General features: G+C 38.3%; 1 protein-coding gene across 21 annotated transcripts in view; it reads right to left on the bottom strand.

Moving 5' to 3' along the window:
- nrxn1a (neurexin 1a) overlaps positions 1-18,199 on the bottom strand; it is a 775,979-nt gene that overhangs the window by 390,058 nt on the left and 367,722 nt on the right. For all 21 annotated transcript variants that reach the window (XM_061910433.1, XM_061910435.1, XM_061910444.1 and 18 more), the window contains 3 exons: positions 14,657-15,038; positions 6,075-6,265; positions 3,704-3,877 (listed from right to left, as the gene is read on the bottom strand). In XM_061910433.1, coding sequence (XP_061766417.1) covers positions 3,704-3,877; positions 6,075-6,265; positions 14,657-15,038 — 747 coding nt within the window. The remainder of the gene's footprint in view (positions 1-3,703; positions 3,878-6,074; positions 6,266-14,656; positions 15,039-18,199) is intronic.

The raw sequence follows: 18,199 nt of genomic DNA, 5'->3' as shown, positions 1-18,199 counted from the left end.
AAAAGAGTTGGCTTCTTTTTCTTCCCCTCCATATATCTGCTTTATTTTGTATTTCAAGTTATCATTGCATATATGTATTGTTGCATCTGAACAATTGTATTATTGATAATAGAGGTAATTGTTATTATTCATTATCAATAGTGCTAATTCTATTGGTATTAGTATTGCTTCATTTGAGGTGTAATAATGTGCATTGTCATTTCTGTATTATTTATTTCACTATCTGCTTCTTTGCTATCACTTTTACCATCATATTTTTACATATCCTATTTGCTGATGTTGTTCTATTGTTGTTGTTTTTGTCTGTCCTATCCCCCTCTCGTCCCTACAATTTCCCTCTCTGTCTTCCTTTTTTTCTATTTCTATCCCCTACTGCTCCGGCCCAAATAATAATCCATTAAAAGGCCTACTGAAACCCACTACTACCCACCACACAGTCTGATAATTTAAATATATCAATGATGAAATATTAACATTGCAACACCTGCCAATACGGCCTTTTTAGTTTACTAAAATACAATTTTTAATTTCCCGGGAGTTTCGTCTTCGAAACGTCGTGTAATGATGACGTGTTTGCAAGACGTCACGGGTTTTTAGGAAGTATGAGCGCACAGCTACATGTCGTCTGCTTTAACGGCATAATTACACAGTTTTTTTGGAGATCTGTGTTGCTGAATCTTTTGCAATTTGTTCAATTAATATTGGAGAAGTCACAGTAGAAAGATAGAGTTGGTAAACTTTAGCCTTTAGCCACACAAACACACGGTGATTCCTTGTTTAAAATTCCTTGAGGTGAAACTTTCCTATGGATCAGAGCGCGGTCAAGAGAACATGGATCCCAACCACATGTCAACCAGCAGGTTTCGGTGAGAAAATTGTGGTTAAAAAGTAAGTTCTTACCGGAGAAAAGCTGAGCGTCAAGACACCCGTGGACACACTCTTCCGACTATCAGGTAATATTAAACTCACTAAAACACTAGCAACACAACAGAAAGATAAGGGACTTCCCAGAATTATCCCAGTAAATGTGTCTAAAAACATCGGAATCCGTCCAAATGCAATCGCGTTTTTTTTTTTGTTTGTTTTTTTCTAGTCCGTCGCTATCAATATCCTCCAACACCAATCTTTCATCCTCGCTCCAATTAATGGGGAAATTGTCGTTTTCTCGGTCCGAATAGCTCTTTTTGTTGGAGGCTCCCATCAAAATCAATGTGAATATATGAGGAGCCATCAATATGTGACGTCATCGTCTGCGACTTCTGGTAGAGGCAGGGCTTTTCTCTTAGCACCGAAAGTTGCGAACTTTATTGTGGATGTTCTCTACTAAATCCTTTCAGCAAAAATATGGCAATATCGCGAAATGATCAAGTATGACACATGGAATGGACCTGCTATCCCCGTTTAAATAAGAAAATCTCATTTCAGTAGGCCTTTAAATAAAGTCAAATACAAATACGGCAACATGAGAAGTATCCCACACTTGTCTTTTGTAAAGTAAATTTGTACAGCCGATATGGGCATCTACATTAACTATAGGATTTGCCTGAGAAAGTGGACAAAAATAATAAAAAAAGATAGGGAGTAAGACAGCTAATTACAGTGCCTAACAAAACCCATATAGACAAGCATACAGGCACATATTCTAACAGCTAAGGGGACGTGATCACATTTTAATTTACATATAACACTTCCTTGTGGTTGAGAATAGATAATATTTATTAAATATGCTCTGGTGTAAATTTTGTGTAAATTATGCTCAACGGGCACATTTTTAACGCTCTTTTTGAGTATGCCTACAAAACGGTTTGTTTGGGGACGTGATCCTTTTAGATACAAACGAACCCCTCCACGCACCACCTCTATACACTGTTGAAATATATATTTTAAAGACAAACATCACCACTATTATTTTTTTCCAGACAAAAATTTACTTCATAGAATATTTCACTGGGGCCATGTTAGTACATCCGTCAAACTGTGATGTCACAAATGGCCCACTTTTAAACAAAAACTACAAAACAGCCTTCAAAGGCATTCAAAACTGGGAGCAAGGTCACGCCTGAACACATTAATTTCACGATTTGATGCTTTGGAATTATTTAAGACAAGTATCCAACACTGTAACAACATTTCGAAGTCAGAATAGAGGAAAGTAGTCACAGATCCCATGTGTAACCTGTCATATTAAAATCTATTCATAGCTGATGTGATCTAGGGAGAACAAACTTCAGACACAGTGGTGCCAAAAGTATGGCTCCTGCAAAGTGTGTTAGCCCGCAGAGTAATGTCAAAATAAAATCAAAGAAACAAATAACGGTAAAAATAAATAAATAAAACCATACAAAAAATATGTAACTTAATCAGAAAAAAAGAAATGATACCAATAAATAATACAATAAGCTTTGCCACCTATTACACAAAGCTGACACGAATGTATATATTTTGCAATCTTTATTTTACAAAATAAAACATTAATAAAATAGCTATGACTTTCCAGTAGACGGCCCTTGGTTGAAAACGTTTGGACAATCCTGACCTAACATGTCAATGCCAGCAACATTTTTATGATATAATATTTGCCAAATTATGATATTGATAAGATTTTTTGACCAAACCTTTGCTTACAATATTACTATTTTTAGTAAAAATAAAAAAATAAAAAAAAGAAAAGGAAAAAAAAAAGGTTCAAAATCTAATAGTTTTTTTTTTTCTGATGACATTACATTTTTGTGTGTGTGTGTGTGTAATAGTAAATGTTCATGTTTTAATTTAATCAGGAAATATTAGAAAAACAACAACAAAAAGTTGTGGCGTGTATTGGTAGGAGTGTTGAAGTTGTTTCATATCACAACCATTAGTGTGATCTGTATGGCTGTGGAACAAGTGACGGCAGGGGACAGGTTACTCGTGATGTTTGTCTGATCTTGAATGGGATTGTGCTGAAAATTGTAATTTTCCTGAAGGAACTCTCTTGACGGAATAAATAAAGTACTATCTAATCTATCTAATCTAATCTAATGTCACAAATTTGACCCAACGGTAAAAGTAAGCATGCACTTATTAATTTGGGGAGCGAGTTTTACCCGGCTGTAATTCAAGGCAGGCGCATATTACATGCCCGGCGGCTATTCAAAGAAATACGGTACTCTTCCTCCTATTCGGGAGATCGTAAAAAGCCGCTGCCTGACCAGGGCTCAGAAAGTCAGTAGAGTCTCTTTCCACCCCCACCAAGGACTGTTTTCACTGCTGGACTCTGGAAAGAAGTTCCGCAGCCTCCGAAGCAGAACCTCCAGGTTCTGTAACAGCTTCTTCCCTCAGGCCATAAGACTCTTGAACGCATCATAATAATCCCCTCACCTACCCCCAAAAAACGGATTAACTCGCTGGACTATGAAGACAATATAACATACATCCATAAACGTGGATGCATATGCAAACGTGCAATATATTTATCTGTACAGTAAATGTATTTATAGCTGCACCTTATTGCTCTTTTACCCTGCACTACCACCAGCTAATGCAATAAAATGTTATTATCTGTACTGTAAAGTTCAAATTTGAATGACAATAAAGTCTAAGTCCATTCAGTTTTTCTTCAGCGCCATCCATTTGCTGATATAATAATCTTAAGAAAGTTTCTGTAATATTCTGTGATTAATTGTCTTTTTAATCACATTGCTTATTAATTAAACTGAAACCTCACCTTCACATCCCCTTTCAATTTGTCCCACGCAGTCCAGCGCATCCGACATCAAGTCAGGGAGACGGCCATTGAGATCCACTGATGCCAGACAACCTTGAAAGCCCTCCTTGGCATGCACCAATTTAGGAAGTTCCTTGTACATCTCCTTGGCCACTCCACCAATGTAAAGGTTGCCTGCACAAATAGGAAAAAAAACAGAGCAATACTGACCTCTGCTGGAAGAAAATGACACTCCTCATAGCATGATAGTAACAGATCTGTATATCATGGGGCAGGGGATAAATAATAAGGAGCTTTATCATTGTGAGCTTGTGGAAAAGTTGTCAGACTAAAGACTAAGGCAGCTTGGATTATTTCTAATAAGGATAACTGTCTTATGCAAATTTGGTAGGGGATAGAATTAGAGTGGGAATCTTTCCACCGGCATACAAACAGTCCGTCTAGAACTGCACCATTTAAAATAAAGAATTACATCTCATTGTATGTTCTAATTTTGTATAGAGTAGGGGTGTCAGACTCATTTTAGCTCCGGGGCTGCATGGAGGAATATCTGTGCACACGCGGGCCGGACTATCAAAATCAAGGCATTTAAAACTAAAAAACAAATACGTCTTCAGATTGTTTTCTTTTTCTTACTTTGGCCAAAAATAAAACAAAAACCTTCTGAAAATAATACAATAAAAACATAGAAAAAAAATACCGTTTGGATCCATGAAGGAAAGAAGAACGTGAATGAATGTTTATAACTGAATACATATGCATAAAAAAATGTGGTTTCTTCTGTATTTTTTTTTTTTATGAATTAATTAACGTTTATGACAACCTTTTTACAAAACACAATACAGAATGTGAAATATAACAGGATAATGCAATCTTTTTTTTTTCAAAACGGTTGCAAAAAAGTGGGACCCCATTTTTATGACTTGATGGGGTATCCGGGACCCCATTTTGAAAATTCCGAGCGCCAACACTGATGGAATGTTGGTGCGTGCAAAACAGCAGCAGGTGTCTGTGGCCTGCGGGCTGGTTCTAATACTAATCAAATATCATCCCGGGGACCATAGATAATCCATTCCCCTTGTATAGACTGTATTTTAACTGAGTGGGAATGTACATTTATGTTAATACAGATGATCATTTACTTTGTATGACAATGTAATGTTTTCTATTCCAATTCATTGTTTGACTGTGTCTTATACTCCACCAACAATGGAGACATCTGAACAATAACAAGCACTTTTACGTGGACCACGACTTAAACAAGTTGAAAAACTTATTCGGGTGTTACCATTTAGTGGTCAATTGTAGGGAATATGTACTGTACTGTGCAATCTATTAATAAAAGTTTCATTCATTCATTCACCTAAAACGTGGGTCGGCAACCTGCGGCTCTCGAGCCGCATTCAGCTCTTTTGCGCCGCCCTAGTGGCTCTCTGGAGCTTTTGCAAAAATGAATGAAAAATGGAAAAAGATGAGGGGGAAAAAATATAAAAAATATATTTCGTAGGTTTCTGTAGGAGGACAAACATGACACAAACCTCCCTAATTGTTATAAAGCACACTAGTCACATTAAACATGCTTCACTGATTCGAGTATTTGGCGAGCGCCGTTTTGTCCTACTATTTTTGGTGGTCCTTGAACTCACATTTATAACTTTCTCCGACTTTCTAGTAGTGTGTTATGCCACTTTTTTTTTTATTTCTCATTTTGTCTACCAAACTTTAACGTTGTGCATGATTGCAAAAAGGTGAGTTTTGTTGATGTTATTGCCTTGTGTGGAGTGCTAATCAGACATATTTGGGCACTGCTAGCTAATCGATGCTAACATGCTATTTAAACTAGCTATATGTTTATGTTTATGAACCTTACCTGGCCCGGACACGGAAAGGATTGACAGATTGATGGCTCTTCCAAGTGTTTGATGAGCATTTCTCATTTTTTACCAGTCCATAGTGTTTAACTTCAGCCTAAACCCTTTTGGTCTGCAAAATGTTTTATTTTTCAATCTATGAATGTACAACTTTTTATTTTCAATCTATGAATGTACAACTGTTTTTTTGCTTTGTTGACCATTGACCGAAGAACAATAAACATAAACATAAGTTGGCTATATGTACATATCGCGTCATTATGCCTCATTTGTAGCTATATTTGAGCTCATTGTTTTCTTTAAGTTCTCTTAATTCAATTTATATCTTTTGAAACACTATCTGTATGTAATAGGGCTTTTAATTTTTTGTGGCTCCAGACAGATTTGTTTTTGTATTTTTGGACCAAAATGGCTCTTTCAAAATTTTAGGTTGCCGATCCTTCACCTAAAACAATACATGATCATGATAATGTACGGCATAATTGACTATGCCTTCTCACCCTTTAAGTCCAGGTTTTTGGCTCCTGTGGTGGTCTGAGTGGTGATCTTGGTGTCAATCTTAACAGTGTGGTGGTTGTTGGCATCCCTGGAGATGATGACGCTGTGCCAGTTGTTGTCATTGAGAGGCTTGTTGGAATTCCCCTTGATCAAATGGGCTCCGTTTCCCAAGTCTGAGACGTAATGCAGGTACCTACAATCAGAGAGTTACAATGACTTAGAATATTACAGGTACACAAAAAAACGGAATGCATTATTGAATCAGTTTAAAAATTGATATTAGGGCAGCAGCTCTGTGGCCGTGGGGCGTTTGAGCCACTTGATTCTGCTGTCACAACAAAGTAATGTTCTGTGGGCAAAGCTTAACATATCAGATTCCTGAATGAGAAAATATTCTGGCCGTAATGTGAATATACTCCAAGATAAAATTAATAGAGTATGTCTGGCTGTTCACTTATCCCCATGGATGCAACCCATTTAACAATTGTTTTAGAATTATGTTTTAACAGTAATTTAGCATATATAATCATCACAAATCAATATGATCAGTCTTTGGGAGATTGGTTGGTTAAAGTCAAGTTGTCTTTCTACAAACTGTTTCCATATGAGTTGGGAAATTGTGTTAGATGTAAATATAAACGGAATACAATGATTCGCAAATCCTTTTCAACCCATAATCAGTTGAATGCACTACAAAGACAATATATTTGATGTTCAAACTCAAATTTTTTTTTTTTTTACAAATAATAATTAACTTAGAATTTCATGGCTGCAACACGTGCCAAAGTACTTGGGAAAGGGCATGTTCACCACTGTGTTACATCACCTTTTCTTTTAACAACACTCAATAAACGTTTGGGAACTGAGGAAACTAATTGTTGAAGCTTTGGAAGTGGAATTTTTCCCATTCTTGTTTTATGTAGAGTTTCAGTCATTCAACAGGCCGGGGTCTCCGCTGTCGTATTTTACGCTTCATAATGCGCCACACATTTTCGATGGGAGACAGGTCTGGACTGCAGGCGGGCCAGGAAAGTACCCGCACTCTTTTACTACGATACCACGCTGTTGTAACACGTGGCTTGGCATTGTCTTGCTGAAAAAAGCAGTGGCGTCCATGATAACGTTGCTTGGATGACAACATATGTTGCTCCGAAACCTGTATGTACCTTTCACCATTAATGGTGCCTTCACAGATGTGTAAGTTACCCATGCCTTGGGCACTAATACGCCCTCATACCATCACAGACGCTGGCTTTTGAACTTTGCGCCTATAAACATTTGGATGGTTATTTTCCTCTTTGTTCCGGAGGACACCACATCCACAGTTTCCAAATGTAATTTGAAATGTGGACTCGTCAGACCACAGAACACTTTTCCACCTATCATCAGTCCATCTTAGATGAGCTCGGGCCCACCGAAGCCGGCGGCGTTCCTTGGTGTTGTTGATAAATGGGTTTTGCTTAGCATAGTAGAGTTTTAACTTGCACTTACAGATGTAGCAACCAACTGTAGTTACTGACAGTGGTTTTATGAAGTGTTCCTGAGCCCATGTGGTGATATCCTTTACACACTGATGTCGCTTTTTGGTGCAGTACCGCCTGAGGAATCAAATGTCCGTAATATCATCGCTTACGTGCAGTGATTTCTTCAGATTCTCTGAACCTTTTGATGATTTTATGGACCGCAGATGGTCAAATCCCTAAATTCCTCGCAATAGCTCATTGGGAAATGTTGTTTCAAAACTTTTCGACAATTTGCTTACAAATTGGTGACCCTCGCCCCATCCTTGTTTGTGAATTACTTAGCATTTCATGGAAGCTGTTTTTCTACCTAATCATGGCACCCAACTGTTTCCAATTAGCCTGCACACCTGTGGGATGTTCCAAATAAGTGTTTGATGAGCATTTCTCAACTTTATTAGTACTTATTGCCACCTTTCCCAACTTCTTTGTCACGTGTTGCTGGCATCAAATTCTAAGGTTAATGATTATTTGCAAATGTTTATCAGTTTGAACATCAATTATGTTGTCTTTGTAGCATATTCAACTGAATATGGGTTGAAAATAATTTGCAAATCATAGTATTCTGTTTATATTTACATCCAACACAATTTCTCAACTCCTATGGAAACGGGGTTTGTATTTGTTTAAGCATGAGTCTGTGCGTTTGCATAAAAAAAGAGGCTAAGTAACTGTCAGGCTGCCGAATTAACAAAGGCTGTGGGCTGTGATGAACAAATCAGTCTTTTAATTCCCAAGGTTTAAGGGCAGTTTATAATTTACACGCTCAGTTTAATTAAAACGTATGACTTTAATGTTTCCACAAGCCGAATAAAAGTATAACTTCGGGGTCTTACTTGAAAGAAGGTCATTCTATAGCTGTATTTCAGCAAATGCTTTTCTTCTGTGGTTATTTCTGTTTTAATGTTGGGTACGTTTTGTGTCTTTGTGAAGATTAAAAAAGAGGAGTAATAACCAAAAGCTCTCCCAGTAGCCATTCTGGTAAAAACGTGATAAAAAAGGGATTTGAATTCTTCAGTAATAACGCTCAAATATTTTCTGTTCTGAAAGTGTTGGGGTGTGTAAAGGTTTCCTATGTGCATTTTGAGACAATTACTGTTTGGTTGCTCACATTTTTTTCAGTTGAAGGTCTCTAATGTGTTGATACAGAGTGAAAGAAAAATAACTTTTTGATTGTTACTGTCAGATATGTTATGTTTTGTTTAGTCTATTCTGACCCATTAATGTGGTTACACAGTTGGATTCCTGCATTTTGGCGTAAACTTGCACACAGTTTTATGTGCCACTGTATTTGGGGTGTAATAATAGATGATAAAATTAATTGGAAATCTCATTTAAAATATATACAACATAAAGTAGCAAGAAACACGTCGAAAATGAATAAAGCAAAACATGTTCTAGACCAGGGGTGTCAAACTCAAATACAGAGTGGGCCAAAATTCTAAATGAACAAAGCCGAGGGCCAAAGTTGAACAACTTAACATTTTAATAGGGACCCAAACAAGTTTTGCATTGAATATTGAACAAACAAGGCTTATATAACTTTATAGTGACATGAAAAATCGAGTTTTGTTGGTAGCGGGGATGTATATTGTAGCGTCCCAGAAGAGTTAATGCTGGAAAAAGTTCTGGGAATTTCTTCTGTTGTGTTTATGTTGTGTTATGGTGCGGATGTTCCCCCGAAATGTGTCAATTTGTCATTCTTGTTTGGTGTGGGTTCACAGTGTGGTGTAACAGTGTTAAAGTGGTTTATACGGCCACCCTCAGTGTGACCTGTATGGCTGTTGACCAAGTATGCCTTGCATTCACTTGTGTGTGTGTAGAAGCCGCATATATTATGTGACTGGGCCGGCACGCTGTTTGTATGGAGGAAAAGCGGACGTGACGACAGGTTGTAGAGGATGCTAAAAGCAATACCTTTTAGGCACGCCCTCAATATTGTTGTCCGGGTGGAAATTCGGGAGAATGGTTGACCCGGAAGATTTTTTGGGGGGGGCACTGAAATTCGGGATTCTCCTGCCACTGTATAATACCGGCGGCCCAGCTCTAATGTTAATTTATTATTGCCTCAAGGGCAAAATTAAATTACATGGCGGGCCAAATTTGGCCCGTGGGCCAGAGTTTGACGCCCGTGTTCTAGACCAAAGATCACTTCATATTCTTAACTGCTCGCTAGTGTTACCATATCTGAGTTATTGTGTAGAAATATGGGCATACTACTACAAATGTGTGCTTCATTCACTAACTGTGTTACAAAAAAAATCTATTAGAATAATACATAATGTTAGATATAGAGAACATACAAACCCGTTGTTTATTAGATCACAATTATTGAAATTTGGTGCATTTGCAAACAGCTAAAACGATGCATAAAGCAAACTACAACCTGCTACCCAAGAAAGTACAACAATTCTTCTCAACAAAACAAGAGAACTATAACCTTAGAAGAAAATCTAACTTGAAACATTTGTAGGCTCATACAACACTTAAAACCTTTAGCATATTTGTATGTGGAATTAAATTATGGATTGGATTAACCAATGAAATCCAACAAAGCACCAATATGATTATGTTTAAGAGACTGTTCAAACTACAAGTGTTCACAAAGTACACAGAACAATAACTATGAGTAACATCTTGAAACCTTACTTTTCCCTTTTTTTATTGAGACAAATATTATTTATGTATTTAATATTTGTTTGCTTACTATGGTATATCATTAATTTATTTGTTCACTGTTCTGTTACAGAGGACAAGGAAATTGGATAAAATTGCTATGGTATGAAAAGGGGTAGGATTAAATAAACTCGGCTTCTTCCTACTCCTTTTCGGATGTGCTGTAATGAAACATCTGGAATTGTGTGATGCTTTACATCATGGGTGTCAAACTCTGGCCCGCGAGCCAAATTTGGCCCGCCGTGTAATTTCATTTGGTCCTTGAGGCAATATCAAATTAACATTAGAGCTGGCCCGCCGCAGTAACACCGCATTCACCATTAATACTCATACTCGTCAACCCTCCCAATTTTCCCGGGAGACTCCCGAAGTTCAGTGCCCATCCCGAATTTCTCCCGATTTCCACCTGTACAATAATATTGGGGGCGTGCTGTAAAAGCACTGCCTTTGGCGTTCTCTACATGTCGCCACGTCCGCTTTTCCTCCATACAAACAGCGTGCCGGCCCAGTCAAATAATACATGCGGCTCATACACACACACAAGTGTATGCAAGGCATACTTGGTCAACAGCCATACAGGTCACACTGAGGGTGGCCGTATAAACAACTTTAACATTGTTACAAATATGTGCCATGCTGTGAACCCACAGCAAACAAGAATGACAAACACATTTCGCGAGAACATCAGCACCGTAACACAACATAAACAACATAAACACAAACGAACAAATACCCAGAACCCCTTGCATCACTAACTCTTCCGGGACGCTACAATATACACCCCCGCTACCACCAAACCCCGCCCCAACTATAAACCCGCCGCCGAAAAGAGGCATTCAATTTGTATTTTTATTTTATTTGATATGCCATTGATATTTTTTAATTATTATTATTTTAAACTCGATTTCGCATGTCACCATAAAGTTATATAAGCCTTACTTGGTCAATATTCAATGCAAAACTTGTTTGGGTCCCTATTAAAGGATTAGTTTGTTCAACCTCGGCCCGCGGCTTTGTTCAGTTTTAAATTTTGGCCCACTCTGTATTTGAGTTTGAGACCCCTGCTTTACATTGTATTGTATGCATGTTCGAAATAAACTGAAACTGAACTGGACTGAACTATCCGCGAGGTTTTGCAGTCCGACTATGCTTTGATGCCACTGCAAGGTTGAGGTACTTATTTGGACATGAAGTCAAGTTCCCCCCTGCTTTAGGGCACGAAGAAACAGTTTCGCCAGCTAATATTTTGATCTAATCTTGGCATGTGTTTCATACCGCAGATGTGTGACATAAATGGTGATAATCGGTGATGAATCGATCAGAGATTGTGTAACTAATGTTGTGACCGAGTGAATCTACATCCTGTTTAGGAAGTTTATTTTCTGGCCGTGTCTGGAAAAAAAATGATTGCGGTGACGACTTTGAAAGATATATTTAAACAGGGTACAATTTTAAAAGATTAATTATTAGGGCTGTGAATCTTTCGGTGTCCCACGATTCGATTCAATATCGATTCTTGGGGTCACGATTCGATAATATATCGATTTATCCGATTCGATTCTCGATTCAAAAACTATATTTTTCCGATTCAAAACGATTCTGTATTCATTCAATACATAAGATTTCAGCAGGATCCACCCCAGTCTGCTGACATGCTAGCAGAGTAGTAGATTTTAAAAAAAAAAAGCTTTTATAATTTTAAAGGACGATGTTTTATCAACTGATTGCAATAATGTAAATTTGTTTTAACTATTAAACAAACCAAAAATATGACTTAATTTATCTTTGTGAAAACATTGGACACAGTGTGTTGTCAAGCTTATGAGATGCGATGCAAGTGTAAGCCACTGTGACACTATTGTTCTTTTGTATTATTTTTATAAATGTCTAATGATAATGTCAGTGAAGGATTTTTAATCACTGCTATGCTGAAATTATAATTAATATTGATACTGTTGTTGATAATATTCATTTTTGTTTCACTACTTTTGGCTTGTTCTGTGTCGTGTTTGTGTCTTCTCTCAATTGCTCTGTTTATTGCAGTTCTGAGTGTTGCTGGGTCAGGTTTGGTTTTGGAATTGGATTGCATTGTTATGGTACTGCTGTGTAGTGGTTTGTTGGATTGATTAAAAAAAATGAATAAAAAAAAACAACAACAGAAAATCGATTTTTTAAAAATGATAAATCAATTCTGAATCGCACAACGTAAACGATTCGATTTGTATTCGAATCGATTTTTTCCCACACCCCTATTAATTATGATAGCAAAAGAGAGGGTGTGGCATGATTTAATTTGCCATCAGGGTACCACTGCGTAACACAAGGCATATTGACAGAGCTTAAACCATTGTTACTATAACAATCTACAAGATTAATATAGGTTGCCTCTCTCTCTTCCCTTTCATCTTTCGGTATTCCTTCTTCTTTTTTTTTTTTTTCATTTATTCTTTTTTTATTATCTTTCTAGCTATCATTATGTATACGTATCGTTGCATTTGAACAACTTTATTGTTGATAATAGAGGTAATCTATTGGTTTTGTTCATGATCAATAGCGCTTTTTCTATTGGTATTTGTATTGCTCCAGTTTTAGTGTAAAAATGCTCATTGTCATTACTGCATTATTTATTTCACTAACTGCTTATTTGCTATCACTTTTACAATCATATTTGTACATATTATGTATGTGCTTGTGTTGTTCTATTGTTGTTGTTGTTATTGTTGTATTTGCTGTTGTTGTTTTTGTCTCTCTGTCTAATCCCCTCCTTATCCCCACAATTTCACCCTCTGTGTTCCTTTTTTTCTCTTTCTATCCCCTCCTGCTCCGGCCCGGCTGCACCAAATGATAATATAAATACATTTAATAAAGTCACATTCAAATAAAACAACTAGAGAAGTATCCTACACTTCTCTTTTGTAAAGTAAATCTGAACAGCCGATATGGGAATCTACATCAACTATATGATTTGCCTGAGAAGCTGGACAATAAATAATAATAATAATAATTTGCCATCAGGAAACGTCCCCACAGTAGAATATATTGTAGACAAACTTAAAGAACGGGTGATAAAAGTTACTGTGGATCAAAATTCACGCACCATTAAACCATTAAGCATATCCAACACATAATATCTACACCACAAGGACGAGTTTTGAATGTAGATTAAAAACTCCATAGGTCATCTTTGATAAAATGTTCATTATTATGGTCGTATTTTGCCGTCCTTATTAGATATGGGTAATAAACACCTCTTCAGAGTGTCAATCAAAACAGTGTTTTTCAACCTTTTCTGAGCCAAGGCACATTTTTTAGCATTGAAAAAATGCAGAGGCACGCCACCAGCAGACAACATTAAAAAATTAAACTCAGTAGCCGATATTGACAGTAAAAAGTTGTTTTCGCAAGTGTTGGATATGACTTCAAACCATAACCAAACATGCATGACTGTAGCTCGTGTCTCATAGTCGGTGTACTGTCACAACACGCCGTGACTCTATTGGAGTTTTTTAGTGTCTTCCTTTGTGTAGTATTTTAGTTCTTGTCTTGCGCTCCTATTTTGCCTTTTCCTGTTTTGTTGGTATTTTCCTGTAGCAGTCTCATGACTTCCTTGAGCGCTATTTCACACAACCTGCACTGTTTTAGCAATCAAGAATATTTAAGTTGTCGCTATCCTTCTTTGTTGATTGTCATTTCATGTTCGGATTTACTTTGTGGACGCTGTTTGCTCCACAAGGTGCAAGTATTTGCTGTTGTCCAGCATTCTGTTTTTGTTTACTTTGCAACCAGTTCAGTTTTAGTTTTGTCTTGCAAAGCCTTCCCTAAGCTCCAATGCCTTTTCTTAGCGGCACTCTCCTTTTGTTTATTTTTGGTTTAAGCATTGATTGATTGATTGAAACTTTTATTAGTAGATTGCACAGAACAGTACATATTCCGTACAATTGAGCACTAAATGGTAACACCCGAATACGTTTGTCAACTTGTTAACTTGTTAATCAATTCATGGTAATTCATTTGATAACTTTTTACCTGCACCCTGTCGTCTGAATATTGTGACCATTACAAACCATGTTTCCGACATCTACAAAGCAACTAGCTACTAGCTGCCACCTGCTGATATGGAAGGGTATAACATGGTTACTCTGCTGAGCTGTAGACAGCACGGGCACGGCACATTGTTTGCGGATTATAATTACTGGCTTGCAAAAAAATGTTTTTAACCCAATTAGGTGAAATTACATCATCTCCCACGGCACACCCGACTGTATCTCACGGCACACTAGTGTGCCGCGGCGCAGTGGTTGAAAAACACTGAATCAAAACACACTTTTGTGGTTTTTGGTACTGCAACTGCCAATCATTAAGGAAAACACTGAATATTATCGACATACCCTTTGACCAGCTCCACCACGATGAAGTCATTGCCATCGCCGCTGTTATAAAGGATGAGGCCATCAGAGGAGGTGGTCTTAAACTGAAAGAAAAGGTGCATGGAGTAGTAGGCTTGCAGCGCCGTGAGGGTCACGTAGCTGGAGCGCGACTTGAAGGTGACAGGATCGGCGATGATGTTCTTGAAGCCGATCATGGCGTTGAGCTCGCAGTAGTCGATGTCGCCGTTTTTGCACAAGTCTATGTAGGTCATGCCGTTGAAGGCCAGGCTCTGCAGGTGACCGATGAAGTTCGATGGCACCATGGACATGTAGCGCTTTTCTGTCACGATGCCTGTCTCGATGTTGTGGAACTCCAACTGGGTGTGGTCACCCGCCATTTGGCCTTGGATCAAGAGAGTTGGGGAAGGGAAAGAGGGCATTGTTGGGGGACGGGGTTGATTACAGACACAAATAGAAATGGGACAAATACAGTAAAAAGCAAGCCAGAATTATCAAGATGCGCCAGTAGAGCCGCCCCGGGCCAAATTAGGGATTCAATTCGGAACCCTATAAATCAGGGGTCTCAGACACGCAGCCCGCGCCAATTGCGGCCCGCGAGACGTTATTTTGCGGCCCCCACCATAATATGAAAGTTTAATGTTGGTGCTGCCCGCGACTTTTGTATGAATAACGCTTGATGGCGTTGTGTACGCAGCTGAAGGAATCGACCAATTATGTGGCTCTTGAGGGCCGAACATTGACGTCACTTGTGTGATGCAAGCAGAGAAACCCCCCCTCTCCCTACCGTTTGCTCCAGACAGAGACAATTTTTGTTATTTGGGTCTTTAAATGGCTCTTTCAATGTTCTGGGTTCCCTTCCCCTGCATTAGTGGAAAAGCGGAAAATGAATGAAAGCGACAGAAACGCTGCGATGGAGACGAGGGTTTTCTAACGTACCTAGCTGCAGCCGCACCGCTACACCTATCCGTCAGTAATAAGAGTCTCTGATAACCTGGACCAATTAAAATCGTTATTTTTTTTATTTTTTATTATATAATTTGCATTACCTTACATTTCTTAATCCTCATTTTGTTCATTTATATTTTGATTTTATATCGTGTTAACAATAAAAATAAAGACATTTAAAATATATTTTTTTAGAAATATTTTCTCGCGGCCCAGCCTCATCCAGACTCTGCATCCAGTGGCCCCCAGGTAAATTGAGTTTGAGACCCCTGCTATAAATACACTATATTGCCAAAAGTATTTGGCCACCCATCTAAATGATGAGAATCAGGTGTCCTAATCACTTGACCCGGTGTATAAAATCAAGCACTTTGGCATGGAGACTGTTTCTACAAACATTTGTGAAAGAATGGGCCGCTCTCAGTGATTTCCAGCATGAAATTATTATAGGATGCAACCTATGCAACAAATTCAGCCGTGAAATTTCCTCACTCCTAAATATTCCAAAGTCAACGTTGTTATAGGAAAAGTGAAGAGTTTGGGAACAACAGCAACTCAGCCACCAAGTGGTAGGCCAGGTAAACTGACAGAGAGGGGTCAGCGGATGCTGAAGCGCATAGTGCAAAGACTTTCTGCACAGTCAGTTGCTACAGAGCTCCAAACTTCATGTGACCTTCCAATTAGCCCACGTACAGTACGCAGAGAGCTTCATGGAATGGGTTTCCATGGCCGAGCAGCTGCATCTAAGTCATACATCACCAAGTCATATGCAAAGTGTGGGATGCAGTGCTGTAAAGCACGTCGCCAATGGACTCTAGAGCAGTGGAGACGCCTTCTCTGGACTGATGAATGACATTTTTTCCATCTGGCCAGTCTGGGTTTGGAGGTTGCCAGGAGAATGTTACATTTTGGATTGCATTATGACGAGTGTGATATTTGGTGGAGGAGGAATTATGGTGTGGGGTTGTTTTTCAGGAGTTGGGCTTGGCCCCTTAGTTCCAGTGAAAGGAACTTTGAATGTTTCAGGATACCAAAACATGTTGGACAATTCCATGGAATGGCACTTCAGAAAGGCAGGCGGCCAAATACTTTTGGCAATATAGTGTATTTGCTTTTCAGCTTTTCAAGAGAGTACAATTATTTAGTTTGATGTTTACCTTGCATGCCATATCCAGGGGATAGAACCATCACCCTCTGCAACAAAAGGCCGGAGGGTGCAACCGAGCACCAGCAGTAGAAATAACGCGGTGTCATATAACTTGTCTTTTTTTTTTCCTTCTCCTGCCTCGAGCTGACTTAGTGCCCAATGCACGCCTCACGGCAGCAACACTCGCACTTTGCACATTTGCCGATAATGCTCCGCCTTGCGCAAAATGGGGCAATCCATGGATCGTGGCGCCATATACATAGCGTGCGTGCTCTGTGTAGGGAGGGGCGGCTCTCTGCGCAGGCACTTTTTAAGCAATTTTCTCAAGTTTGCACAGTTTGTTATATGGGGCCACGATTCGTAAGGGATTGCACACATGGCTGCAAAAAAAATCATCAACAACAAAAAAAACAGATATATGATCAATTAAGTTTTTAGGGTTGTCAAATTTAACACGTTAATTACAAAGAAGCATCGTATTATTCATGTATCCATGTAGGTTAAACATCAAATGTATTTGATTGCAAAAATGAGATGCTCCTTTACCTTAAAGGCCTACTGAAATGAGATTTTCTTATTTAAACGGGGAGAGCAGGTTCATTCTATGTGTCATACTCGATCATTTCGCGATATTGCCATATTTTTGCAGAATTTTTTTAGTAGAGAACATCGACGATAAAGTTCGCAACATTTGGTCGCTAAAAAAAAAAGCCTTGCCTGTACCGGAAGTAGCCGACTATGTGTGCGTGACGTCACGGGCTGTAAGGCTCCTCACATCCTCACATTGTTTACAATCATAGCCATCAGCAGCAAGAACAATTCGGACCGAGAAAGCGACGATTTCCCAGTTAATATGAGCGAGGGTGAAAGATTTGTGGATGAGGAAAGTTAGAGTGAAGCACTAAAAAATTAAATAAATAAATAAAAAGAAAAGGCGACGGCAGTGTGAGCGATTCAGATGTTATTAGACACATTTACTAGGATAATTCTGGAATATCCCTTATCTGCTTATTGTGTTAATTTTGTAAACGGAAATGGCCGTATTGGCATGTGTTGCAATGTTAATATTTCATCATTGATATATAAATTATCAGACTGCATGGTCAGTAGTAGTGGGTTTCAGTAGGCCTTTAATCGCGGATGGATATCGAAAAGGCGCCGTGGGTTCTTTTACGGTCAGTAATCAGGTCAATGTAAATGCAAGTGAGCACACAAAATTTTGCCTCAAAATACACTTTGGACGGTATTTTGGATAAAACAATTTTAAGCAAATAAATGTGCAAAACATAAAGTCAAACATTTCAAAATGTTCCTGTATGACATTCTGAAACATTGGGCATTTACATAAGTAATTCATTGTGGTCAATCATATTTTAAAAGTGTGATTAATGTGATTTAAAAAGAATAACAATCATTTGACATTTTGACAAATAAGTATATCGTAAGATTTT

This window comes from Nerophis ophidion, linkage group LG09 (assembly GCF_033978795.1).
Source record: "Nerophis ophidion isolate RoL-2023_Sa linkage group LG09, RoL_Noph_v1.0, whole genome shotgun sequence".
NCBI lineage: Eukaryota > Metazoa > Chordata > Actinopteri > Syngnathiformes > Syngnathidae > Nerophis > Nerophis ophidion.
This window is presented reverse-complemented; position numbering and strand designations above follow the sequence as displayed.